Source organism: Balearica regulorum, chromosome 1 (assembly GCF_011004875.1).
Source record: "Balearica regulorum gibbericeps isolate bBalReg1 chromosome 1, bBalReg1.pri, whole genome shotgun sequence".
Classification (NCBI taxonomy): domain Eukaryota; kingdom Metazoa; phylum Chordata; class Aves; order Gruiformes; family Gruidae; genus Balearica; species Balearica regulorum.
In genome coordinates this window covers 28,429,710-28,457,113 of record NC_046184.1, presented here as the reverse complement: position 1 = coordinate 28,457,113, position 27,404 = coordinate 28,429,710, and the positions used below count along the sequence as shown (strand labels likewise).

Below are 27,404 nucleotides of genomic sequence, written 5' to 3'. Positions count from 1 at the left end.
TTCTTTCCATGTCTAATCACTGAACTTTAAATAATATTTATAATAATATTCTGTTTCAATACTGATAGGGGTGTCTTAATAATTTGATGAAATAAAGAGCCCGGAGAACATCTTTATTACAAATAGAATGTTTATCTGATGTACACAAACATTGAGCACTATTTTACATGAAACAATGAACTATTACAAAACTATAGCTGAAATATATATCACTACTCAACAACTTTTGCATCATTTCATGCACAGAAAGCACCAAATATATTCTAAAGAAAGCAGCACTTTTGAAATTAGGAATTCATAATGCAATCCGAATCCTTACTTAATTCATTAAGTAAGAGTATCTTTTAGTGCCAAATGCTACCTAATTATCAGCTTTAAAAAAATGTTTTACATCTTAAAATACAATATTCTGTTTATCCTAGATTGTCTGGGGAACATCTAGTACATTAAAAGGTTTTTGTAGAGCTTCTTAGTGATTTAACCGATATCATCATGCCTGCTAGCAATTTTGCAACATTCTGAAAACACTTTCCATAAATCAAAGCTTTAGCAGCAGGAATAAGCAGATGGCAGGAGACCATATTAAAGAATGTATCAATTATTTTTATTAATGGGAGGCTACTGGATCATGATGTATCATAATGGACTAAATGTTTAGCAGTTGTGAAGTGTTTTGTCTGTTAGGTATCTATCTATCTCAGATGTTCTTAGCGGATGTTATTATATTGTCTTGTGATGGCATTCTTTGAGGGACTGGATAGTGAAGTTTCACAAGGGACATATAATGAGATGTTTTAATTTCAGTCCTTTAATTGTATTCATATAATAAACATAAAATATCAGCATGTATAAAATGTAATTTTAAAAAGATTGCATGTACAGTGCGTAATAAAGTACATTCTGTCTGCATACATTGACTTAGAAAACAAGATACTATACGGTTAACAATGAAAAATAGCAATTATTATAAAAATATTCTACAGTCTCATAATAGTAATGTAAATGCCTTTACTTATCTAAGAGACTTAACATAATTTTAAATTACAATAATTTTACATCCTCCATTCATATATACAGCCCTATTAAAGTCAAAAGGTATTACAATAACAATGTTCTTATTAAGATTAAATGACTGAATTAGTTATTTTACTATATAAAGCAACTGTGTTCCTGTTTGTTAAAACTGTTTGCACTTACTATAGCTTTTCACACTATCCACGCTATGCGCAACGAAATAATTTAGGTTTCTGTTCTTAGTATAGTATCCATATCCATTTCATGAATTAAACAGGATGTTAATATTTCAACTCCCTTTCCTTTTGTGTAATTATCACAAAATAATGTCCACTGTTTTGTGTAGTCTGCAGGAATATGTCCACCAGCTTTGAACAGCTGCTACTGAAAACAAGCAAGAACTCCTCGTTTAATAAATACATCTTGACAAAAATAGCCAGTTCCCCTCACCCCCTGCCCTGCTTGAGGTTAAGCTCTGTAAGTCTTTAAATTCGTTTCTAGGCCCAGAGCCACAGACATATTATGCATCTCTTTAATGAGATTCCATTAAACATATCTCTGTAGGAAATAGCTAAGAAGTGTATTTCGCTTGCACCACGTTTTAGTCCAATAAAACTCACATGGACAGCAAAGAAATTCTGCCTGAGGAAGGACGTCTGGATTTGTCCCTGTGGTCACGAACTCCCTTTCCTCTGTGCCAGCTGGTAGGACCATGCTCTGCTCTGCTCTAACAGTCCTCTCAGCTTCACAGCAGCCTGGCCAAACCCGGCGTGGGAGAGGGACTGCTTACTCCAGAACCTCTGGGATATGGTTACCAGCACACCCATCTCCTAAGTGCTTTCAGTACCACCTCTTCATCCCCAGAATGTCCTAGATTAGATTACTGTTTCTCTCACCCTGCATCACCACTTAATTTCAAGAGTGATGCTGTAACACAGGTTATAGTTATTAGCTAAAATACTAATTACGATGATTTCCTACTAGAAAAAAACGTAATGGTAGTGAAACAGCATTGCTGTAATACACACTTACAGGTATGGATACATTTAGTGTTTTGGGCAAGGGGGTTGGGGATTTTTGTGTGAATGAAGAGAGCTTGAATATGTTTAATGATAGATGCAATACGGTATATTGCAAAAGAAGCATTCACTATCTTATCTTCTGTTAAGTTTCTCATGCAGGAAGAGAAAAAAAATCCGATGCTTCGGACTGAAGCAATTGTCAGAAGAAGGAAAATCAACTTTAAAAAATTTAATGGATGCACTATAATGTTTTTTTAGAACAGTGCTTATAGAAGTGATGAAATTCAGGATATTTAAAGTCAATATAGTTCAGAAGTATGGTCTAACTCCCATGCAAAAGTTCAATGGGAAAATCATGTAATACATTCATATTTAATTTCTTTTTCTCCATTATGAGCAATCCACACTGGTGTATTTAAAACTAATGTAGTAGAAACTGCAGTACAAGGACAAATGGCATTTGATATCACCCAAGTATCCCCTTCTTTCATCAGCTGAAATGGACAATACGCATCCTACACTAGACATAATGTGGGCATAAATGTTACTTTTAATTCATCATACTTTGTATTCAAATGTCAATATTAGCTAGTCTTTGGTAAAACTACAACAAAGTGGTTCCTCTTCTAATGAGCTTAATTTATAGAAGCACTTCAGTTAAAATACTGATCAGTTCTATGTTCAATTACCTTTGGTTAATACTCATTTGTCTTTCCATTCCTTTCTTCCATGCTAAAAAATAAAAAAGAAAATGACCAGAAGACTATTTGTTGTTGCTATTATTTTTAACCGTGCAATGGAAGCATATCTTAGTCTCTTCTGAGGGTCACGGGTTGTCTGGGACCCCACGCATATACAAAAAGAACATCGGTTCTGCTCTGTTCAGCTTACATCCAAGTAGTTTGCATAGGCTCATAGAAAACCTTGAGTCACCTAAAAACATACATATTTTTCTAAAATTTGATACTCCATCATCTTTTGTAGCCATCTGGATGTAATTTATTATCCCACTGCTAACTTTCCAATTAAGAAACTATTGTGACACTATCTGGGTTGGTGAGGAATAGGGTACGGCCCTGGAGGAACACAAACCTCACAAGGACTGTGAGGAGGACCCAGGTACCAATAACAGAAGAGGCAACAGGAAGAAACAATTGCTTTGTTCTTGGATAACATGTTTAAATATGTCTAAAACATTAACTCAAACAACAATCCATTTTAATTTCTTCTTCCTATTTCCAATCCTGTGACACTTCTGGGGTGTGAGGCAGGCTCAGTGACAGCAAAATTAATATACACTTTTGAAACATATTATTTTGAATAATTAGAGAACTCCCTAATGTGATCTTTTGGCTCTGGTTGAGGAAGAGCTACAAAGAACCTGTGCCAGCTTATTTTCCAATATATTAATATTACAATTAGAATGATTGCACTTAATGTCCTCCAGAAACATACATCACTCTCCAGAATTTCACTATGTATAGAAATGATATGCCTTCTACCTGCCCTCAAACCGCCAAGCCTTTACTGAGTCATCAGACCACATTTTCTGAATGCCCCCTCCTAGCAAGCTAGTTATCAGGAGCAGTGCATCACATCAACACTTCTGAATATCCCCTTTGGTTTGAAAAGTCTTCCTTTTCAGCCTTTCTGTTGTGAATCCAAAGCCAAATTCGAAATTAAATTATCTTTGTTTCAAGTGTATGCAATGGGAATCTTGTCATTTCCCTCCATTTCCAAAAGGATCAAAGGTATGAGTATGAATAGAGTCCCTTTGGAAAAACCTTATTGTGCTGCCAAAGGACACTGAAAGTTGTCCAGAAGCACTCTGTTGTGTCTCTGAGCTCTGATCTCTTCCACACAAAAAAAGGACACAGTTTGAAAATTCTTGGAATAAGCAGCTGACATAGCACTGTTACCAATAGTGCTTGTTTTTAATTGTGCTAATTGTAACACGGAAGATCTGTGTTGAGTCTTGTACCTCATGAAGTCTTTCTGTTGAAATGCCATTTCTTTTTCTGTCTGAGTTCCTCTGAGTCTCTGTCATTATGTTAGTTTCCATTTTTCTTTTGTATCATTAAAACATATATTAAAAGTCTGTTCCTTTTCTACAAATGAAATTTTTAAAAATGGAATTCCATGAAAAGCTTAATGGATTTTCTCCTTTTAAAGAGAAGCCTACGCAGTTTAAATTTCATGCTCACTTCACTTGTGCGAAAGCATTACCATCTGTTCTTTCAGATTTAAAAATGTGTAACATCTCTATGGTTCCCAGCTTAAATAGTTCCCTGTTGCTTCATGTTTTGTAGAATTTTTAGTTATATAAAAAAGAGAAATTAAAAAATGAATAAAACTCCTGTTTATAGCAGAGAATAGTGAATGCAGATTGAAGTGAGGATTTGAATACACTTTTGTAGCACGGGTATTCCTTTTGCAGTAACCATTTTGATAGCGCTGTAAAAAAGTCATGGAACAATATTAAAAACATTCCCAGTGAACAAAGATTTGTGCAAATGTCAGCTGTGAGCAGAGGGTGTGAATTTGGGGCAAAGTGATATGAGTTCGTGTCCATCTCATTTTCCTGTGAAATAAGGGCTGATTTAAACCCTTGTCACGTAGTAACTTATCTTCACAGTAAGTCTCCTTATTTATATTTAAAATAAGCACAAACACCATGCTTACATTCAACTCAGTCTTTTAGCAACTGGTTTAGAGAAGTACAAGGCCCTTTCTGCTTTTATAAATCATCTCCATCATCTGTGCTAAAGCTGCTTCTCCTGCTGCTTTCTTTCGACGCAGCAGGGGACGTGGAGGACAAGAGTGGGTCTGTTCCAAATGGTGACACCGTGTCATCCAGTAAAATTTCCTCTAGCCGTTGCTCTTCTTTTAAAGCTGCGCTGAAGGACAAATCCGTGAAGTGTGAAAGTGGATCAGAAAAGGCTGTAGATCCATCGCAAACATCAGGATTTGGTCCATGTGCCAGAGGCATTTGTTGAGAGTAGTCTACAGAGTTCTCCTCTGGATAGGACTGTTGCTTGATGACCTGTGCAGCTAAATCGACAGCACTGAGTGAAGACATGACTGGAAGGCCGTGTGCACGTGCCTGGATCTCTAGTTCCTAACATTTCAAACAAAAACAATTAGATAATGACTTTAAAAGACAAAACAGTGCATTCAGAACTATTGCAATAAATATATGGATCATATATACAAATTAATATTACCTTTTGTCCAGTTGTGAGACTACATTTTAAAATATGAAATTGTTAATCTATGAAAATTTGCCACTCGAGTGTTTTTATTTCCCCTGTTGTTGTTAAGCAACTGTCCTACGGGAACATAAGAGGTAGGACAGCCTCTCTAAAACCCTTGTGTACTGAACTCAATAAAGGTGACAGAAAAATGCTGCAACTTTCTAGTTTGTTATCTGCTGCTATCCAGAGAAACAGAAAATACTTTACTTGATGATGCTTATGATCTACAGATAAATGTGCAAATCACCATACATAAGATGATTTTATGTCTGCCTGCCTGTCTCATCTTTCTATGTGTCTATATTAAAATATTGCATTTCAAGCCACGCAGGGCCATAGTCTGCTGCTTCATGGCACAAGCAGATATAACATGGCACATCATTATACCCAAGGAATTGCAACATGTGAAATGGTTACCAAGGGAAGATGAAAACACTGAAGGGAATTTTGTGTCCAGTATTGACGTTTGGCTGCAGGGATATGCTTTTTTGCTTCCTTTTTTGTCTTTCTCTGGCTGTAATACATACATAAGGAAACTGTACAAATACTTCATTAACTTTCCATGTATTCCTTTATGTAAGGTCTAATTATCAAAGGAATTTCCTAGAAATCTAAAAAAATATCCTCTCCCCAATACATACAGCAATAAATAGGGAAAGCCAATTCATTTTTAATAAATGCCATTTGGGGAAAAATTATATAGATTAATAAAATTTGATGAGGGATAAGTACTGAGAAAGCTTTGTAGTTCATGGCGACGCTCTTATACAAACCTGAATTCGGAGTAGAAGTCTTCTGTTAGCATGCTCTAATTTCTTCTGCCTGTGTTCTAATTCTCTGGCTCTCTGTTGTTCTTTTTGTAGCCACTTGATGTACTCCACTGATGCTTTTAAAATAGTTCCTTTGTTCCAGCGCATATCACTGCAGAATGTAGAGATAACCTTTTCACAATTGTGCATGTCAGCAGAATTCATAAGAACTTACAAAATCTTTTACATTAATATGAAATAATGATTTACATGACTATTATTCACTCTTAGATATTATTGCTTCTGAATGGAAATTTTAATAGAATAGTTAAGAAGCCCTTATATAGTAAAATTAATCCCAGAATGAAAATAAGTGTCAAAAGAAAGTAATAAAGTGACTTTTTGTGGGAGAGCTAAATGCAATATCATGATTCTACCATTACAGTTTTTATATTTTTAGTGAAAATTGCTTTTATTATTAACTCTAAGATTAAAATCTATGTTCAGTATTTCTGCATTAATGAACTAGGAAATATACATTACTGAGGACTTAAGCCTAAATTTTTAAAGATCATTTTGAATATACTACTCCTTTTACCTGACTTACTAATGAGGTTGCTTTTATGCTTGTTGAGAAAAAAATGGTCTGTGTGAATGCCACTCCTCATTGATGATAGACCAGACAAATCGCACTTTGGTAACCATAATGGCTATGGAATGACAAAAATCCCATTCAAAAATCTTGAAACAATATAAACCAAGTTAAAATCCACAGCTACATGCAGACTCCAACTCAAAATAAAAGCCTTGCAAGAAAATAAGATCAAATCTGTCCATCATTCAGGAAATCATGGTTTAACTTCCAGCTGTCCATCTATTGCTTTATGTCAGGTCTTGGAGGCCTTGGAACAGAATGGAATTTGTTGAAAATGTTTTATTTCTAATAAAGTTCAGTATTTTATGATACAGGATGGGCCCACTGCATTAAATATACAGACAGAAGGATTTAGCCAAATTATCCACTTCACTGTAGGCTTAGACCGAGCAGAAGATTAGCAGAGGTTCTAGTCAACCTGAAGAAAAAAAAAGCTATTTAAACCAGTAAGAATCTGAGGTTGGGAGTGACAAGTAACCACCCTAGTGCATTTTTTGTTAGTACTTATTCCAAGTACATATACTTATATGCTGGCATTTATAGAGTCAAAAAAATATAAATTATACTCCAGTCAATCATTGCTTTCCATTATTCCTTGGTTGCTTTAGTTAATGAGACTTGCTCCTACTCACATGCTCATCTATGGTGAGTAAAACAGTAAAACTGTGATCTGGAGTGGATTTATGGCAGAAGTGTCTATGCTCTACATTCAGCCTCTCAGAGTAAGGGCCTAACGATCCTTACACCCTTAGCAGACAACTAAGCACTCCTAAAGACTTCCATCAAAGCAGTTGTCTTTCTACTGAATGTATAGGACAAAAGCCAGGCAGATCAGGATTTGGGGACCCAGACCACCTGGCCTTTCCTGATGCATTGTACTAGGGATAAAACCTTATGGAGTTGATAACTTTAAAGATGCTCAGAAAAATATGCAAAATTATTTTTGATAAAGCATCATAGTGTTTAACCATATCCTGGAATTTAGATCATTTGCCAGAGATTTGGGAGAACCACCCTTTTGATCAGAAAGGGCTTGAATTCACATCTCTGTCCTCTCCAGGCAGTAAACAAACTGCGGGGCTCCAGCACGCTAGGACCTCTCCTTGTCTCAGTGATGTGGACCAGGAATGCACAGCTTTCAGGATTAGAAGGTGAGGAGGTCAGAGAGAAAATAATTATTGTCTCAGACCCTGCTGTCTACAAAGCCAAAGCATCAGAGACTGCTCACTGAAGTGGGTATGTATTCTCATTTATGCCATCCCTGGTCAAAAAAAAAAACTAAAGCAGAGGTGGGAGTGGGAGGGAGCCAAGAGCAGAACCTATTATTTCTCTCATGACAGCTGAATCATCTCTTGGAAGCTCTTCTGCCTCCTCCTTCCTCTCCCTGTAGTCCTTGCCCAGGTGGGAGGACAGAACATTTTCCTGCCAGCACCCCATGGACTCCCTTCTAGGAGAGGACTTTCTCCTCAACTATGGGATACCTATGTTCAAACTGTAAAGGTTAAGGAAGTTTTTAGTACACTTATTGTCTGGACAAATCTGTGACTTCCATCACCACATTGCAATCTTGTTTTCTTCAGACCTCTTTGGAAAGTTAGGTAAAATACTGAGAGGTCCCTATTTACACCTGAATCATAGCAGACTTTGAAAGCCAGAGAGGTCCCTGTCCGTCTACACCAGAACACTCCTGAATGAATAGGAGCAGCTAAAGTTAGGAGGACAACAACATTTCAAACGGGAAATCTCCACTGCCATCCCAGATACGAGCTATATGTGCTATATATAGCTCTGAATTATGGTAGGATTTTGTTTAATTTCAGGTGAAAAGGACTGATTTAGGACATTTTCGTGGCAACTTTGAAAAGCGCTACAGTAATAAGAAAACCTATAGCATAAACTCTGGAGAAACACGAACTGCCTAGGCAAGGAGGGTCAGCTCTTCCTGGCATGTAATTAAGACAAAACTAAGCCAGTTTTGGACTGATGGTCTGAACAAAAAAATGTAGCACTATGAAATCAGAAATTAATCCATGGCTGGCAAAATGAAAATCATTAAGACATGTAACAGCAGAAGAAAAATATGCCTATATCACATATTTGGCAAAAAATTCATAGTGATTTCACAAACAATTTCATGTCAGTTATAAAATGTTATGAATTTAAAATCAAATTCAGCCAAAAATCTTTTTGGTTATTTTTTCTGATTGATGTATGAATAAGCCATACATTCATGACTGTATTTGAAATCCTTTTGTCATGAAATTCATTCGTGTTACACATAATTGACAACCTTTGTGATATTGTCTTGATAGTTTGAATTTTTGTGTATATGGTAATAATGTTTTTTCTCATAGGTTGAAATAAATCTTCACTGGAGGGCTAATTCCTGGATTCAAACCACCAGAGAGATGGATCTGGTCAGCTTCTGCATGAGATACATATGGATAGATATCTCTTGTGGTAATATTTACAAATTTGAGAGGCAAAACTCATCCTGGAGATCTAGGAGATCTCTCATCATGGAGATCTAGGATGAAAATGCTGTGGTTACTGTTATCATTTAAGAGACTGTTATTTTATGTGTATGTGTTTGTGTGTTTGTGTGTTTGTGTGTGTGTGTGTGTGTGTGTGTGTGTGTATCCCACATATCCTCTACAACTTGACTGATATATACATGTACTGTTCGGTGTCTTATTAAATGAGGAATATTGAAATTAGATCTTCCAATGTCTGAAGGCAACACAGCAACAGATCAGCTGGTGATCTTAGAAGTCAATATGTTTTTCTGGTACGTTTCATACCAGAAGCAAAAGAAAATACTGAAGATGTCTGTGCTGGTTCTGCATCGCAGACACTCTCCATTCATTTTAGCCCAGAGCATCATACAGAAGTTACAGGACAGTGCTATGGAGAAACAGAGGCTCTATGCAGATGTGCAGGGTTGGAAGAGTAGCAATATTACTAGTGATGATGGAGGCAAACGGTGGGAATAGCAGTGCCTACATAGCAATAGTCTGCAATGCATCTAGCTCTGCTTAGCAGGCAGGCAGGCAGGCAGGCAGGCAGATTCATCTATGATGGGAAGAAAAAAACACCTTAGCATTTGAAGATGGATTAAATCCAAGCACAGCAAGTGCGTAAGAAGAATTCAGAAATTCTCTGAACAGTTTTTGGGTTTTTTTGTTATTTCTCTGAAAATGCTGAATTCTAAATTGGGTGCAAATAAAGTTATCTGAAAAATGATAAAAGCGGCACTAGGAAATTGTGGGGTTTGCTTTTTAGAGATTTATATATTGTGTTTACCCAGTATATAATAGAGATAAAATTTGAAATGACAAGGCCTACAAACCCATTTGAGAACCTTTAAAAACTGAGCAGCCACTGCCAGTTGTTAGTAATTTTAATGGAAACTGCTTTATAAAAAACAGACAAAACAGTTGCATTCATAACTGTTTTGAACCCACAAAATAGATATAGATCAACTAGTCTTTGGAGATAGCAGGAGCTCTTTTTTTCCTTTTACTCTTCCACTGTCTATTAATTCCTTTCTTTTATTTTTTTTTTTCCTTATTCTTAATTTTTATTGTATGCACGTAAGGCTCCATCCTGTAAAGACTGAAACACATAGGAAATGCTACACGTAAAAGAAGTCAGCTGAGAGCAGTAAGAAGTTATGTAGGTCTGATCATCAACAATGACGTCTGCAAAGGAGAATTGTGTCTTTGTGTGTGCATGTGGTACAATAATTTGAAATTTTTAGCAAGCTACACATGTGTTATCTAGATTAATTAACAGAGGTCTACCACACTTAACATAATTTACATGGAAAAGTAGCAAATAAGTAAAAAAATACATTGTGTTTTATTGGTGTCTGAACCCTAGCTCCTCCTAACTTTACCAGCTGAATCTCTCTACAAATCTCAAATGCCCAGACCCAAACACGTAAGTCTCACCTAGGAGAGTTTCTCATTTAGGAGAAAAGAACCATAGTCATGAGACTGATCTTCAGCTCATTTCCATTAAGGTAACTTTGTTAAAGTCAAAGGACCTTCACTAGTTTACACAAGTTGAACTCCTGTAAGAAGGATGAGAGCATCTGATCATCTAAGATTAAAACTAATAAACGAAAACAGTTTGAGAGAGGGTGGCAGTCACAGAGTTTGCCAGCCACAGAGCAGTTACTAATAACAAATACATTTGTGAAGTTGAAACTATGTTTGCAGACCATTTCTTTCCCTATTTCTGAGAAATTAGCTTTAAACTATGCTTGCTCAAAGAAATCCTTTGAAGGACTTTGTACTTGTTTTGATGACCTGCACAATTACAAAGTGTATTCTCCTGAAAGGGGCAGCAAGTTTCCATTTTATAATAGCATGAGTGTACACAAGCTTTTCCTTTACAAGAAATGTGGCCGAGCTGGCTGTTAGTGGGTCTGTCCACAGACAGACAGGAGGTCAGGCACAGGCAGATGCAGAGAACAGAGAGAGTGAGAGCAACCCACTACTTCTGTCCAAATCCTCAGTGGTTCTCTTAACATCCCAGTTCTGTAAAATTACTAGAATTCTTAAAGAAAAGATTTTTCTTCTTAGTATTTCTGGCAATTCTTGTCCGACTACCATAAAACAGTTCTTGCGTAAGCATCTCCATACTCTATCACAATGCAAAGTCCTGTTAACCACCTAAAACTAGGTTCTGAAAGGCTGAACACAAAGGAGCCATGAATGGAAAGGTAGATATATTTAAAGGAGCCGGTTATGAGTTTTTCAGCAAAATATGACTGGGTATTTTGGGCCTTTTTAAATTCTATTTCTGAATTATTCTGTATAACTGTTTTACATTTCTGAATTATCTACCACTTGGATATCTAAGCATTGAAAACTAAACAAAAGAGTCAAAGTTCTTTGTAACTTATCTTTATTTTCTAATGCTGATGAAGTGAACTTAAAACACCCATTCATTTAAGCAATGTAATCCACACTTTTCATCATTAAATTAAAAAAAAAAAAAAAGTGAAAAGAATAGGGGTTTAAGCCAGTCAAAAGAAAGTCCCTGCGGAAGCTCTGCAGGAGCCAAACAAGTTCACTACATAACTAACAAAACAAAAGTGAAATAAAACCCCCACACACCACTTCTAAGAAATATAAATCATAAAAGGTTTCCAAATAGCATCAAAAATGTCCTTTTCTGTTCCTGAGTCTGAATGTAATCTTCTTGAAGCAAGCCATCTGGGACAGGCATGCTAACCACAATGGCTTAGTTATAGCACTATTTGCTCTTCAATGCAAAGGCTGATTTGCTTCACTGTCATTAGTCCAAGCATCACTAAGGTTTCTCCTTTTACAGCTAAGTTCCCACTATAAGAAGAATCTTCTAAAATCAATATACGAGGTGAAAATGCTACATGTGATAAAATGTTACAGATAAAGTATTGTAAGAGATGATACATCTCTTTCTTTCAAAGAATAAGAGGGCAGATTGGGGGCGCAGTAAGGTGTTAGGAAGGAAAAAGCAAGAACTGAAAGAGAGGGTAAGGACACTAAGTTGTGATTTGGCAGCACAGGACCATACCAGAAAGAAATAATAATTTTGATTCGCTCAGCAAACAAAACAACATGGCCAAATTAATGTATTTCCACCTACAAATATTAAAAAAAAAAAAAAAAAGTGTTTACACTTCTTTGGATTAATTTAACCTGGCACTGAGCTATAGCAAAGTTATGTTATAACTTAGTTTTTTCAAAAGCATCCTGCAACTTCTGATGCCTCTTTTTTGTAACACCAACTTGAAAGCTTTTAAATAGGCCTATTTTCAAAAGGAGTACTGATTGCCAGCCTTTTGAAGACAGCAGTCCTCAGAACTTGAGACATTTAAGTTCAACTCATGCTTTTGTAAACATAAGCCACTTTGGGGCTGTCACACTGTTGAACTCAGTCATGGGTTTGCAGACTAAAACAAGAAAAGGCAATGTCTTCAGGATCTATACCTGCAACTTTTTCATCAAGCAACACCACCAAAATCTGTGGGTAAAATCCATCTTCATTTGCTGGAGCAAAATTACAGCTCCAGGTCATTCATTTTTAAGACGAGCTTAAGTGATTGCTCTAGGTATTAATGTTTTGAATAAGTTTATAAACTAAACCTGAATCCAGACCAAAACATGTAACTGAAACACCCCTGTAGGCAATCAAAAATCGCAGCTGGAATTTGTACTCCATGCCCATTTCTAATTGCAGTATAACTTGCTTCCATTATTGCTTTATAGCTGCAAACCAACAGTGCCATCCACTGTTTTTCTGAGAAATCTTTCAATTATTTGCCCAAATGGTTTTGAATACTGAAAGATGCACCAGCAAAATTAAAAGGCTTCTTCCAGTCTGTGTTTGCAATGGATCACGTGTGGCCAAAACTTTACTTAGGTACTTAGAGCACTTCTTATTTTAACTCAGCTATAATACCTAATGTTATATTAATAACAAGAACACGCCCATTTATCTAATCTTGGGTGGATGCTGTCGAAAGGAGCTGAGTTTTTGAATTCTCTAAAATGGATGGGGTGTGTTAACTTTCTCTCTGGTGATTTCACTCCAAATGGCTTGTTATGCCAACCTTGTATTTATGTAAGTCTCACACAGCTTTATATTGTTATAGAAATCCTTACTATAATCAAAAGTTTCTTAGTCCTAAGGAAAAAAAAAAGAAAAAAGGCTGAAATATCAATAGATGTTTTCACTTGAAGTATCATGCAGGTCTGTATTGACATGCAAATGATAAAGACAAAATCTGTATAATCAATTTTATGCAAGTCACAATCATGCTAGTGTATGGTCTTAAGGCTTCCCTGAGTGATATGAGAAATCTAAGGCTAAAGTTCAGCATTAAATATCACACTGAGTTGTTATTGCTAATCCTGCAATAGGCTTTCCTACCGAGGTGGCTTTTTTCATATTGATGACAAATATAAGCTTTAAGGGAATGCAGGTATAGTTTAAGCAATATGCATTTTGTGTTACTGTAAGTATATGCATTAGTATAAAATGCTATTATTATAGCAATTATAGTAATTATTATTTTTATCCTTGCATTTTAGGGCTGTTGTTTTCTCTGCATTGAGTGGAGGACTTTTGAAAAATGCTCAGTGTACAGACTCTTAAGCTGGTTGGTTTTTTTTTTAGGCAAAGGGCAGAGTGACAACATGCATTTTGTTTTATCCCACTAGAGGGCCCATGGCAAGGGCTGAAAGCATCACTCCTTCCTTCTCCAGAGGCACCATGCAATTGCTCCCAGGGACAGAGCGCTGGACTTTCTGTTCTTTGGCTTATCTTCTTTTTCCTTTTTTTTTTTATATTTTGTTTGTGTTTTGGGGGTATTTTTCCCCTGATGTGGCAATCTCTCTTAAACACCCTGGAATTGTTTTCATTTTATTATCCTTTCACATAAATTTTGCCAACAGGCACCAAAAATCTGTCAAAGGTTTGTTACTTTAACAGCCTGATCTGAGCCAGTGACCCAGCATGGCAGATTTTGTATCCCATTACTCAATCCTATAGCCGGTTTCTGCAACTGTCTTTTTTTCCCCTGTATTTAAACTATAAACATTATTATAGGAAAGACTGTTGAACTCACGGATCATTAGACTTGGGGATGAGTGTGCCAAGCTCCTTGATTCGGTAATTAATATTATACCTTCTTCTTCTCTCAACTGTTAAAAAGAAACAGTTACTATTTTTACAGTGAAATATTCTTGGGGAAATTCAACATAAAGCATTTTAATTAGTTAAAAACAAGTCAGTCAATGTACAAAAAATTTCTTCCTCAAATAGAAGTCCCGACATGATCTCTTATCTGTCTCTGACTTACTCTCAGGACAAACTCCATGATCAGTACCATCTCTGTATCTTAACCTACCTGTAGTTTTCTGCTGATTTAAAACTAGACTCCCAGAGAATGAAATAGTCACACATTCTCTAAACATGGGCTAACAGTACTTTTTTTTCCCTGATGTTTATGTATCCTTTCTCCACTCAGCTCCCATACAACAGTTTTCAGCTTAGTGGAGTCTTCCTGATGACTTCAACAGGGACACAAGACAACTCATCCAGCATTTCATATTTTGGCAGAATTCCTGCTACAGATCACAGTTAACAGCTTCTTTATCCCTTATCTACTCTTACCAGCATTGCAAACCACAGAGAGGACATAACTGCAACCATATCGCTGAACTGAAACTGAGAACAACTGTGTACCAGAAACACTTTGTCCCCAGCACATCTGTTTCCTGCAATGACGGACAGCACAAGCATGTTTACAATAACTTTTAAAACACACAGAAAATGAAGAAAAACATCATTTAAAAAACAACAGCAACAAAAAATCTGTATTTAAATTTATGCTTCTCCTAAGACAAACTAAGTATGGTATCTTGGTTTACCTGCAGTTTAGTTAGAAAGCAAAAAGAGAAGATAAGCCTCTTAAAATTAGTTCCCCGTCTCTCTGCTCCCAGTCCACTTTATCAGCATTGGACTGGCATCCAGAGTGGAGTGTGGGGCCCTTCTCTGCACAAAGGGTTTGTCACCTTTCTGCCTCCCTTTTCACTGATTTAGAGAGAATTCTGCTCTGCCTCCTCATCAGATTTTTTTCCAGCTACTTTTACATGCAGAAACCTCACATTTTCTAGTGGATAGGCCCAAAAAATATCTTATTGCTTTGGGGGATTTCTTGTATATAATTGCGACATAGAACATGTATTGAGTGAGAACGTAGTCCCGTTGTGTTACTGCTAGCTGTCAGAGACCAGCAGTGATGTTCTAGTGGTGTGAACTTGCACTTTTGTCCACTCCCTCCACGTTGTACTTTGACTCAATCCAAACCTCACTGGACAGACAGGATTCACTTTGGTCCATCACTTCAATTGCACTGAGCTGTTTTCTTACGACTTGCTTCTTGAAAGAGCTTACCTTGGGCTCAATATGGTAATGCCACCGTACTCTGTCAGATCAGACCTGACCCTGTAGGCCAGCCTAAAATATGGGTAGAGTGGATACATGCTCTCCTCCTCCATGTATGGAGATGTGCACTTCAAGTTTGATGTCTTAATTTTGAATATAAGTACAAAAAACCCAGTAGAACTAAATTAGAAATGTGCAGCCAAGTGAGGCCTGGTGGGTCTTCTAGGCTGACTTCAACCTTCTCAGAGTCATGCCAGCATATCGTTTTCAGCCTCAGCCCCACCACATAGATCACTTTTGGTTCTTTACTTCTTCCAGTACACAAAGGTGTTTTTTCTTCCTGTCTGTGTGAGGCTCTTTTAGGTTTGTGTGACAGTCAGTTATTCCCTCCCCAGCTGATTCCAGCTCAGGGAACTCCCTAGGTGTTATTATTTACAGTGCTCTGCCTTGGTGAGATGCATTATCTTGTCTTACTGTCTCTAGAAACAGGAATTTCACTCAACAGATTAAAGCACCTCAGTTTCTGTAGTTGTGATGCACATATTTAGGAGACAGGGTTATAATCCTCCTGAGCGTACTGTTAAGTGGCCCCTTGGATCCCATTGCCATCAACATGCTGGATCTTGTAGGAGAACACGGTGTGTGGAAGCACATAACAACTGAGCAATTTAAAAGATTAATTTCAGTGATGTTGGCAAAATAATGGGAGGCTAAAAAGAGTTAAAGAATGTGTATTAACTATACAGTCATATGGCATATTAGTTGTGTAATTCATATTTACAGTGTGGAAAAGCTCTGCAAGAGACTCATCAAAAAGTAGTCAGCTAAACATTGCCTATAAAACAAAGCAAAAAAAAATAATTTCTTTACAAGTGGACACTTACAATATTCTTTTTCATTCTATTTTTGTAGTTTTTTCCCAAAAATAAACTCCAAATGATTATGCTAGTGAATTAGAGGAAAATTTTTGAAGCTTGGAAAAATGTTTCTGTAGATCTTCCCTGATTTATATCTGTTGCTGTTCCAGTGGTATCCTGGGTTATCAATGATATTTCAAGTACTAAATTATACCAAAGCTAAATGAGAAAATTAATTTTCAAATTACATGGACAGGATGACCAGATAGTAAACAAACATTCTTAATTCTTTCTTTGAAAAAAAACAAAAACAAAAACAAAAATCAAAACCAAAATACACTTACTAATTGTTTAAACTCTTACTGTTACATGAAGACGTTCCATTTCTTAGATCTAAATCCCCTTTCATGGTTTCATTGAGTATCCAACCTTTCAAAAGGAACATTTTTCTAGTTCCTCTTTAGTATGAGGAGGGACAAAAATATTTCTGAAAAATGTGGACTTTAATTCAACCTGAAACATGAATGTTTGTAAAATTCTGATCAGGTTTCAAAAACTGCTTTTTCAGACCATGTCTAAAAAAAATGGTACTCATAAAAGAGAAAAATCACATTAAAAATGCCTTTATATGTAATGCATTAATATGTCCAAGCCATCAGATAGTAGAGCTGTCTCCAGAGAGACTTTGAGCTCTGAAGTATACATACACCTGGAGCCACACCAGAAGAGATGTTGCATGTATGCATGTCATCATCCTGGCATGCAGCCTGCACTCAGTTGCCAGTGGTGAGGGGTAGTTCTCAGACATGTCCTCTGTGTTCAGGAAAGATGATCGCAGAGTCAAAGTAAACAATGGAGGCAATAGTAAGACCTGGCATCCCTAACGTATGTGTGTGCCTGGCTTTCCCCTTGCAGTTCCAGGCAACTCCTGCCCACTGCCTTTCCTAGTCCAGCAAAAACTCCCCATATAGTGGCTATTAACTAAGTACCAATTTAGTTTAAATTCACAGAATCTCATAGACTATCTCAAGTTGCAAGGCACTCATAAGGATCATTGAGACCAACTTCCAGACTATTTCTGCTGGAAAAAGTGGAGAGCAGAACTGGAAAATGTAATTGCTTCATTCAGCATTTTCCAAAAAGAATCCTTCAGGGTTTTTGTTTCAAATTACTCTTTAGAGAGAAAAATTGCCTAATTTTATAACAAACTTCTTTTCAGCAATTAATTTTTTATTTTTTTTTCTATTCTGGATAAACCAAAATGTTGTTTATTTTTGTAAGTTTACTATTTAGACACTGAACTATGCATTTCACTATGTTCTAAGCCTAAACTACAGAAGACTGTTCCTCTGGAACTGAAATGCCTAACAGCTGTACATGGCTGCACTGTTCTCCACAAAGGAACCAGAAGTGTATCCCAGCCCACAGGAGTTAGGGGGCTTGTGTATCAGAACAGAGTCAGAGCACCGTGAGTCTCACCCAGTCCTGAACTGATCTCCTTTCGTGACATACAATTCCCACAATTTTAGGTGCTTAACTAGCATTTAGAAGTTGTCTGATATCCTCGATAATTATTTTTTTTTCTTTCCCATCACCCATAGAGATATGGGTGCTTCAGTAAGTAAGGTGTCAAGACTCTAGATTTTCATTGTTGTTTTTTCCATCATCTGCCTCCTTTCTTGTCTGTTTTGCACTGTAATTCTTAGAGACAACATCAAGTGTGCAGGATAGATGTACAACTACAGAATAAAAACGTAGTAGTAGGAGATGATCCGGAAAAAAATTCATTACAATATGCTAAGTATTTTGAAAGACAAAAGTCAAAGACAGAAATTAATTTCAGGGAAGAAAGCTGTGTGGTTGGCTGTGTTTGCAGACTGAGTTCAATTTGATTACCCTGGTAAGATGCTGATCTAGAAGAGAAGAGATGTGGTAGCTAATGTATATTATTTCTGCATTCCCCATGCATTCCATATAATGAGATGGAAGATGAACATATACTTACTGAGATTGTGGTTATCCTTTTTTTGTCTCTCCTTTGCCATTGCTCGTGTATCTGCTTCTGACAGAAAGTAACATTTATTAAAACAGTTCTTAAGTTGCAATTCCAGTACTTCTTTCACCTTTTCAAAATGGCCTCTTGTCACAAAGAGCAGCCTTCTAGTCTTTTTACTTCATTACTCTTTTTATTATTAAACAAGATCATAAGCAAATCTATATTCTACCAGTACTAAATTTTTGATCAAGTCTGGCAGGTTGCTTAAGATTTTTTTATTGCACATTTTTTATTTAAGAACATAGAAATGCTATGGAGGGTTATTTTTCTCCAATTTGCTGTATTTTACATCAGGATAAAACTTACAATACACTAATGTGAATATGGATTTGTGTATCCCATAATGCAAGAGTTAATCAGATTTGTAAGATATTGAACAAACTCACTGTTTCCTCTGAGTGACACTAATAAACTGTACATGGTTGTTAGCATTCTCTGGATTAATTGAATGTAACTTTTAAAGTTGTTAATCCACTAATCTAGATTTACCTTGAATAGCCTTATTGTAGGGTTTTAAAAGAACCATTTGTTCTACCCTGGAACAAATTTAATGGCTGATAATTTATTTATACAGCTGATCAGGAGCCAACATGTGGAAGAATCCACTATGTTTCCTAAAATAATTAGGCTTATTAGAAGCATGTTCATAAAAAAGCAGGGGGCAAACATGGTTTCTGACTTGTTAAAGAGGAGAACAGAATAAAAACATTTCTCCTTGGTCTTTGCTCTTTTCCTTAAATGAAACTACAAACTTCAAAATTCCCAGGAATTTAATTATAGACATCTATTTTATAAGCAAGATTTATTCAACTTTTAAGAGAAACACCATCACTTCTGAAATTATAAAATACTAAAATCTCAGAGTTCTTTTACCTGTGAGTTCCCTTTTTACTGGTAGATTAGCTGGGCAAGAAGCATTTGTAAGACCCATATTAGCTGGTGCCATTCCCTGGTCACTGTTATATATATCCAAAATGCTGCTAGATAGCTTGATGGGGAGGGGGAGGAAAGAAGAATAAGGAAAAAAAAATTAAAATAATTTAAAGACTTAAAAGATTAAAAAAACATAATTCAAAGAGCAAACTTCTTTGAATATGAGTCTAGTGTTCTTTAGAAGGAGCTGTGTGTATGTGTCCGAAGGGAAAGTGTGCCGTTATGTAGTATTAAGTAAAATTGAAAGTGAAGGGTCACAGTCTGCCACTGTTCCACCAGCAGCTTTCTAAGTGCCATTTGTGTGGGTTTCAGGTGCAGAGTGATGGCAGGATGTGGCCCCTCATGCCATTTTTTTAATTACTTCTATACAGTGTTTTCCAATAACAGGATTACCACAACTGCACTTCAAACATGAATTAGGTTGAAAGTAAAAATAACCTTGCTGGTTTTGATCTACTCCCCAGTGATTTTTTAACCACATCACTATACTCTGAATTGGTACTTCATACTGTGCCTGGTTTAGCAGTATAAAGGTTCAGTGACCCAGTTAGATACAATAGTTAAAATTAAAGTGGACAGAACAACAAAGAATATGCTTTAAGGACAGAAAGTGGTGCTGTTGTCAGGATAGACCAGATAACCTAATGGTTTTCACATGCATAACATATATGATCATGTATACCATTATCCTTATTACCTTCCAAAATTTAATATAACATTCTTTACATAAACCCATAGAATGCACTTAAAGAGAAGTAAAGCTGAAGTATTACCCAAATATTACTTTTACTTGAATAATTTTACATTATCTGAAATAACTGTAAAATATGTACAAGTTTAGTAAAGAACAGTTCAGGCTTTGTTCAGTTTCTATGACCATATAACCAATCTTTCAGCATTGATCATTATCTTATATATTTCTCTATGTTCATGTGAAAACAACTGTATAAAAAGAGTCCAAGTCCAGGTTCACAAAAAAGATTTGCTTTCTTATTGACTTTTTTTTTAATTTCCATTTTATCACGCATACAAAATTTTTGCAGACTTTTCTTTTTTTTTTTTTTTCCCAGGGCCAACGTACAAGACTCAGACATTGAGTTTGGGTCCACCTGAGCAAGAAACAAAAATGAGGAAAAAGTAGATGAAAAAAGTGAGGAAAATTGTGAGTAAAACTATTACCTTGAGACAGAAAATCATGAAAGAAAATTAGGAGCTATTTAAGAAAATTGCTTTTCATAGACAAGAAAACACGTTTTTAGAGATCTGCACCCATGGATCCTGAAACATCCTGAAATTTTTCAGGCAGGTTACCAAGACACCAGCCATAGGTTTGCTGGGAACCAGCTTTTTTAAAACTCTGATCATTTCTTTTCTGATAGAGACTGTGAGCTTCACCACAATTTATTCTGAATGGAGACACTTTCCCAATGACTTTCTCAGTGTGAAATTGTTCCATGGCAATGTTTGCTATATTTTTATATTAAATCTGAGATCGTAAATAAGTTTTATTTTTTAAATAATAATTTTACTAAATTAGCTAATAACTGAACTAAATTAGCTGAGAATCTAGTTTGTGTCAAATTCTCCTAGTTGTGTAGTCCACAATGAAATGAATCAATCCTGATTCTTTTTGAATACACGTAAACAACATGCTCATTTTTAAAGTAGTTTGTAGAAGTTTATTACTTAGGAGAACTGAGAATTCTTAAATACCATTAGAAATTACAACTCCAAGTCAGTTTTGAAAATCTGCTTACATATTTGATCTCTCAATGAAAATAAATTTTTAAAGAATGTTTGGAATTCAGTTGAGTATTACTCAAGAACAAGCTATGTTTAATATGCAGGATTTGAATGCTAAGCGCATTCGCACATTAAGCACCTTTGTTTCATTCCTGAGTGGTAAACTGACAAGTATTACAGAATTCATTGCAGCTTTAACTTTGCATTTTCTTTGTTCCAGTGATTGTATAACTATATTACAAGAGTGATCTCATATTAGCTCTAGACACATATTTAATGACTTCCTACATTCATGTAAATGAATTGGGCTTATTGAAATTATATGAAAATAGAATTTTCATATTTAGTGCTGATATAAAAAGTTGAGAGACAATGATGTGACTCATATGCTTATTCCAGTGGACTATAACAGATAAGGCTGTTATGTGGTTGAGGCTACTGTTTTTGTGAAATGCTAGGAGCATGTCTTGTGAGGCCCCACCTGGAGTACTGCATCCAGCTCTGGGGGCCCCAGTACAGCAGAGACATGGAGCTGTTGGAGAGAGCCCAGAGGAGGGCCACGAAGCTGATCAGAGGGATGGAGCACCTCTCCTATGAGGACAGGCTGAGAGAGTTGGGATTGTTCAGCCTGGAGAAGAGAAGGCTCCAGGGAGATCTAATTGTGGCTTACCAGTACCTGAAGGGGCCTGCAGGAAAGATGGTGAGGGACTGTTTATCAGGGAGTGTAGTGACAGGACAAGGGGTAATGGGTTTAAGCTGAAGGAGGGTCGATTTAGATTAGATGTTAGAAAGAAATTCTTTACTGTTAGAGTGGTGAGGCACTGGAACAGGTTGCCCAGAGAAGTTGTGGATGCCCCATCCCTGGAAGCGTTTAAGACCAGGTTGGATGGGGCTTTGGGCAATGTGGTCTAGTGGAGGGTGTCCCTGCCCATGGCAGGGGGGTTGGAACTAGATGATCTTTAAGGTCCCTTCCAACCCAAACCATTCTATGATTCTATAAATAGTAACCACTCAAAATAATATAATCTAATAAATAACAAATGAGAAATGTATATCTATTGTATTTTACATGATACATATTTCACACAGCTATGTACATGACTTCAATAACTTGCATGAAATTGGTGGTAATATTTTTAATTTGTAGGATTAACAATACCATACATGAAAAAAACAGAATTTTAAGCCACAGTTTGACACAAACACATGAGATACATCAATGATTACTTCTAAGTTTCAAGCAGTAATTCGTCTTTATCCTTGAAATGCAGTTAAATTTCTATAGTCTATTCACAAAGGTGTGAATTCAAATGATAAGTCCCAAATCCAAGAGAAAAGGTCATGAGGGGCCAACTCAGCTGGTAGTTAAAAAATAATGCCAACACACCTGAAAGTTCAGAAGTATGTGAGTGTTCAAAAGAGGCTGAATAAACTCAACTTAAAGCCAAAGATAGGCATTTCAGTTGAATTTGATTACACAATTGATGAAGGTACTTCCATTTAACTCAGCCACCATTGTCTGGAGTGATAAGAGTTCATATGCCTCCTTCCATCAGCAGAACTGCTGGGGCAGTGTCATCCCACACAGCTGGGGCTGCAAGCGTGTATCTGTCTACGGTTTATGTCTGGCTGCTTCCATCTAACGCTTCCATCAAGCAGTGAAAGGCATGAAATATTTTCCCAAATGTCCCATATCATCTTTGTTTCACACAGATGATCTCCAGCATTTTTCCCCTCATCATTTGGCAATTTTTATCAGTCATTAGCAAAGCAGAGTCATAACTCCATGTGGAGATGATGAAAATGAGAGCCAAACCCAAGTCATTCATCTACTGATGGCTACAATCTTATAACCTTACTAATTAGAATGATTCACATATGTGTTAATCACAAGGAGTGTCAAAACCAGTGTTCTGCCATGCCATTAAAGAGAAACTTTGATTTAATGTTAACTGTCCTAAATTATTCTCCAGAACTTGGACATCAGAGAATAACCCTATTCAACAGCACTGTCACAGAGAGCCTACAAAATTCTCACTCATTTACCTATCTGAAAGCACTAATTTCTGGGCTTCAGAATCTGTCTTTCTGATTGAAACATTCACAGGTGTGACAAATATGACCATTTTTAATAATTCATAGTTAGGTTACTCTTGGGGAATAGAGTGGTAGGTTCGACCCTCCTTAAGTCTGTCATCGTCTCAGTCAGTGCACTGAAGGATTGGATAACAGAATAAACAGTTTACTCATCTGGCCATAAAAAGGACACACACAAAAAACGGTCCTTTTCTTCATACCTACATCTCTTCCAGACTTAAGTTTGTGGTCTTCCTTCAGCATTTTTCTGGGTGATTCTGGTCAGTACAAAAGCAGTTGTGTCAATCTCACTATCAACTGCCTCTTTCTTCCTGTGAGTAGAAATCTCAAGTAGGTTGTAATGGCCACTACAATGGGTAAGTGGCGTCTCTGTGGATAGAGCCACTGCTGATCTGCCTTTCACACTGTCTTCATTCTCAGTTAGCCACAACAGCATTTTCACACTCTCAGCAGGGCAAAGTGGGTATAAAGCACCAGTAAATTAGACTACCTTTGACAGTCTCTATGTTCCTACAGAAATGGTGACACATGGGAAAATCTGCCATGAATTAGTGTGTGAGGAATAACTCTCAATGTCAGGATTCAGGATCAGGAGAAGAAATAGGAGGTGATTAATCTGGCCTGTCTTGGACACTTAGAGTGAACTGAATCACCTCTGTTTCTTCTTATTGACTCCAAAGGAAGCCTGGGGTGACTGTTACAGGCTTTCCACATGCACCTTCCTTCATGAAACCTCACTGTGCTCCTAATGTGAAAATTTCCAAATAAACTCTTAATTTAAAAATCACATAAGAAAATCAAAACAAGCCAGACTAGATCTTTCTTGACAAATATTCACATTTCTGATTATTAGGGAGTTTTAAAAATACAAAGTAAAAAAAATGTATCAAACTATTTTGTTCAAACTCCCTACCTGAATTTGCCCTGCATTGCTATAAAGCATGGAAAACCCCAAGGAATTTCCTTGCTAATGTTACTGAACATTGAGAACAATCTTAAAATAAAAATTGGCCAATTTTGATACAACACGAGGAAAGATACTTTTTTTGTCTGTCAACATGCAGGAAGCACTTTTAGAAACACAAACATCTCGGAAATAATTGATTTTTAAATTACAAAACTAAAATATATATCACAATATATTACAAAAATTATGTGCCAAAATACATCTAGTTCTTTGGATATGCACTTAAAACTCCATACACCATAATGTAATTTATTTCTTACAATGCCATGTAAGCGGGGAAGTTTTTTCAGTACTGAGGCTCCAAATAGTTTCCAGTTCTACATTACAAGATAAATATATACATTGACATAATCTCACAAAAATCCAGTGCAATCTTGCTAAAAGTACAAATCATTTGCAATGGCATAATTATATGATATGTGTACAATGATGATCTTACAATTATATAGCACTGTCAAACCTGATGAATCCCAAAGCACTTTAAAACTCCAGCTGATTACACTGCATCAAAAGTATGTTCTTCTTTTCCATTTAGAGATGTGGAAACACAGACATTTGGGTATGAAAATTTGTAACTCCCAGGAAATAATGTATTTATCCTGCAGGTGTCATGAGCTATATTGGTTCACACCTGTGGTGTTCTGAGAAGTCCTGGTAAGTCACATAATTTCCACCCTTTCCATTCATGATGCACATATTTATGTATGTGTGTCTGAGAATTTAGATGCAAGTGGCTTCTAAGGAGTGAGCCCACACATAGTAAAAATAGCAGTATATAATTAGCCATTTTTCCTGCCTCTAAAATGCAGCCAGCTTTGGACAAAAGTTTAATAACCTTTAACAGAGCAAATGGTTAAGTGGGAATAACCAGTGACAATGTGGTAGAGGAAGAGAATAATACCATATCTAATTAAAACTGCAAGAAGAATTAAAGAAAGCAGACTGTAATTAACAAAGTTAGCGTTTGGCAAGGACGCTGGGGTTAACGTCCTTGCTTTTGTATAAAGTGTCGTGGGATCTTCAATGCCTGTGTGCAAAGACTGGAACATGAGAATTTCCATTCACAGGGCTCAGGCCTGAAAGATGCTCAACTTTGAAGCTTAGACCAATTATAAAAGCAAACTTTGCCTGAAGTACCTGAGCGAGTGCCTGGCTTGAGCCTGGGACCTTGTGCTTGCTGGCAGTGCCCAAGGCAAGTGCTGTAAAGGCCTCGTCCAGAGGGGTGGTTGTATTCCATACTTGGGTCTGAACTGCTATGCAGGCAGGATTGCGTGGCAAATATTGAGGGTTTGTTACCTGCATGGATGTCTAGCAATGATCACAATTTGCAGTCTCTAATAAGTTATGCTTTATCTTAAAGGAAAACAATACTAAGCTAGGAAAAACATTGCCTCATTAAGGGAAATAATGTGGAAATCCCACAGCATGGCAGGTGTTGGTAAATACCACGTAATTTCAACGAAGACTCAAACCAAATAGCATTTCCATATCTTCCAGGAATGAAAGAGAAGGATTCTTAATATGGTAATAAAATATATGGATACGGGTTGTCTGTGCCTGTTCACCTATAGTCCCTAGACAGCTCTATGTCACGATAGTGTTCACTTACATGATCATATACTGTTTAAGTATTTTTCCATGTTGGCTAGCCTTTGCATAATGTGTTTGTCTTACAGTAACATTCAAGTCTGTAAGGATCGTGGCCCTATCACTGCCAGCGTTGCACAGCTAGAAAATAACAGCCCTACCCTCTTCCAAAGTCAGCTAGATTTTTGTTAATTTAAAAATTCTGCTGAATGTGGTAATGCCCAGTCTGGACTAGAAAGCATTTCCTGTATATTGGGTTCATTTAACATATCATCACATAAGCCATTTCATAAACCAATAATACTGTGTCTAAAATCAGTTAGGTTTCACACCTCCAATATTTTTATTTGGAGTATGTTCCAAAAGTTGAAAGGTCACAAATTATTGTTAAAAAGCTTTCTTTTTATTTCCATTCCTAGACAAATTTTATTTTGGTTTTGTTTTCCTTTAACTTATATAGTTCACTGTTTAGCATTCCCATGTGATTATTGTGAATGACCATCGCTTCCTTAAGCCTTTTGCTCCGCTAAGTTGAACAGGCCATGCTTCTTTAGCATACCATACTATGATGCGTCCTAACAGGCTTCTCTCTACCTTTTCTGCTTTGCATCAGTTTTTCTGAAGGGTGGACACCTTTATTTGTCTACAGCATTCTAAAAGTTTTGTACCCAGTGAATTCTGTAGTGGATATTTTCTTGTGTCTCTTGGAAATCTCTCTCGTGATGGATCCTAAGATCGTATTTATCTCCTTTTTGCCATCCCATCATTTTGATTGCTTATAGTCATCCACTGAGCAACTAATGTAACCAGATCTTTCTCTGTCATCTCCAGTTAATGAGCTCTCAGCTTACTGCAGACATTCCTGTTATTAGTATTTAAATGAATGACCTTGCACTCAGTACTATTACATTCCTTTCATTTATACTATTCTGTCATCACAGTCATATAATTCTTCCTCTATGATATCCTCATCCTCCTTTGTATTGGCAATACTTTCTACTTTTGCTACCTCAGTAAATTTCATCAGCATAAAGGTATTTTTTGTACCAAGGTCACTAATGAAAATATTAAATAAACTGAGGTTTAGGATGGATTCTTGGAGTACTTCATTAATATCTTCTCTTTTAACAAAATCTCTATCGTCTCTTTAGCTTGCCCCTTAACCTGAAAAGAATTCTGTTCAGTTACTTTCTATACAACCTGTATTGCTTTTTAGTAATACGCATTCATAAAAGGCAGCTACAGTCTACAAACTCTGGATTTGCAGGACTAGCTAGAAAGACTAATTCCAGTAGCAAAGAGCTCTCCATACACCCAAAAGGCTGTCACTAATCATGGAAGCGATGGAGGATATGTACATTTTTAAAGAGAAGATACGTTACATGTTCTAGTTACCTAAAATGGCTAAACCCTAGGATAGCAAGAGCTTTTCAACAAAGGCATCTGGACTGTCCTGACAGGTCAAAACAGTTCATCAGCTAGCCTGATTTCCCTTGAGGGACCTGGGAACAGGCAGCAGGATGG

General features: G+C 36.6%; 1 protein-coding gene across 2 annotated transcripts in view; it reads right to left on the bottom strand.

Annotated features, from left to right (window-relative positions):
• Nucleotides 1–211: 211 nt before the first annotated feature.
• TFEC (transcription factor EC) overlaps nucleotides 212–27,404 on the bottom strand; it is a 71,374-nt gene continuing 44,181 nt past the window's right edge. The window contains exons 4-8 of one of the 2 annotated variants that reach the window (XM_075743896.1): nucleotides 19,427–19,541; nucleotides 18,503–18,559; nucleotides 14,319–14,394; nucleotides 6,064–6,211; nucleotides 212–5,154 (exon numbers count right to left, since the gene is read on the bottom strand). In XM_075743896.1, coding sequence (XP_075600011.1) covers nucleotides 4,774–5,154; nucleotides 6,064–6,211; nucleotides 14,319–14,394; nucleotides 18,503–18,559; nucleotides 19,427–19,541 — 777 coding nt within the window. In that variant the 3' untranslated portion in view covers nucleotides 212–4,773. The remainder of the gene's footprint in view (nucleotides 5,155–6,063; nucleotides 6,212–14,318; nucleotides 14,395–18,502; nucleotides 18,560–19,426; nucleotides 19,542–27,404) is intronic. The other variant, XM_075743906.1, reaches the window with a different exon arrangement.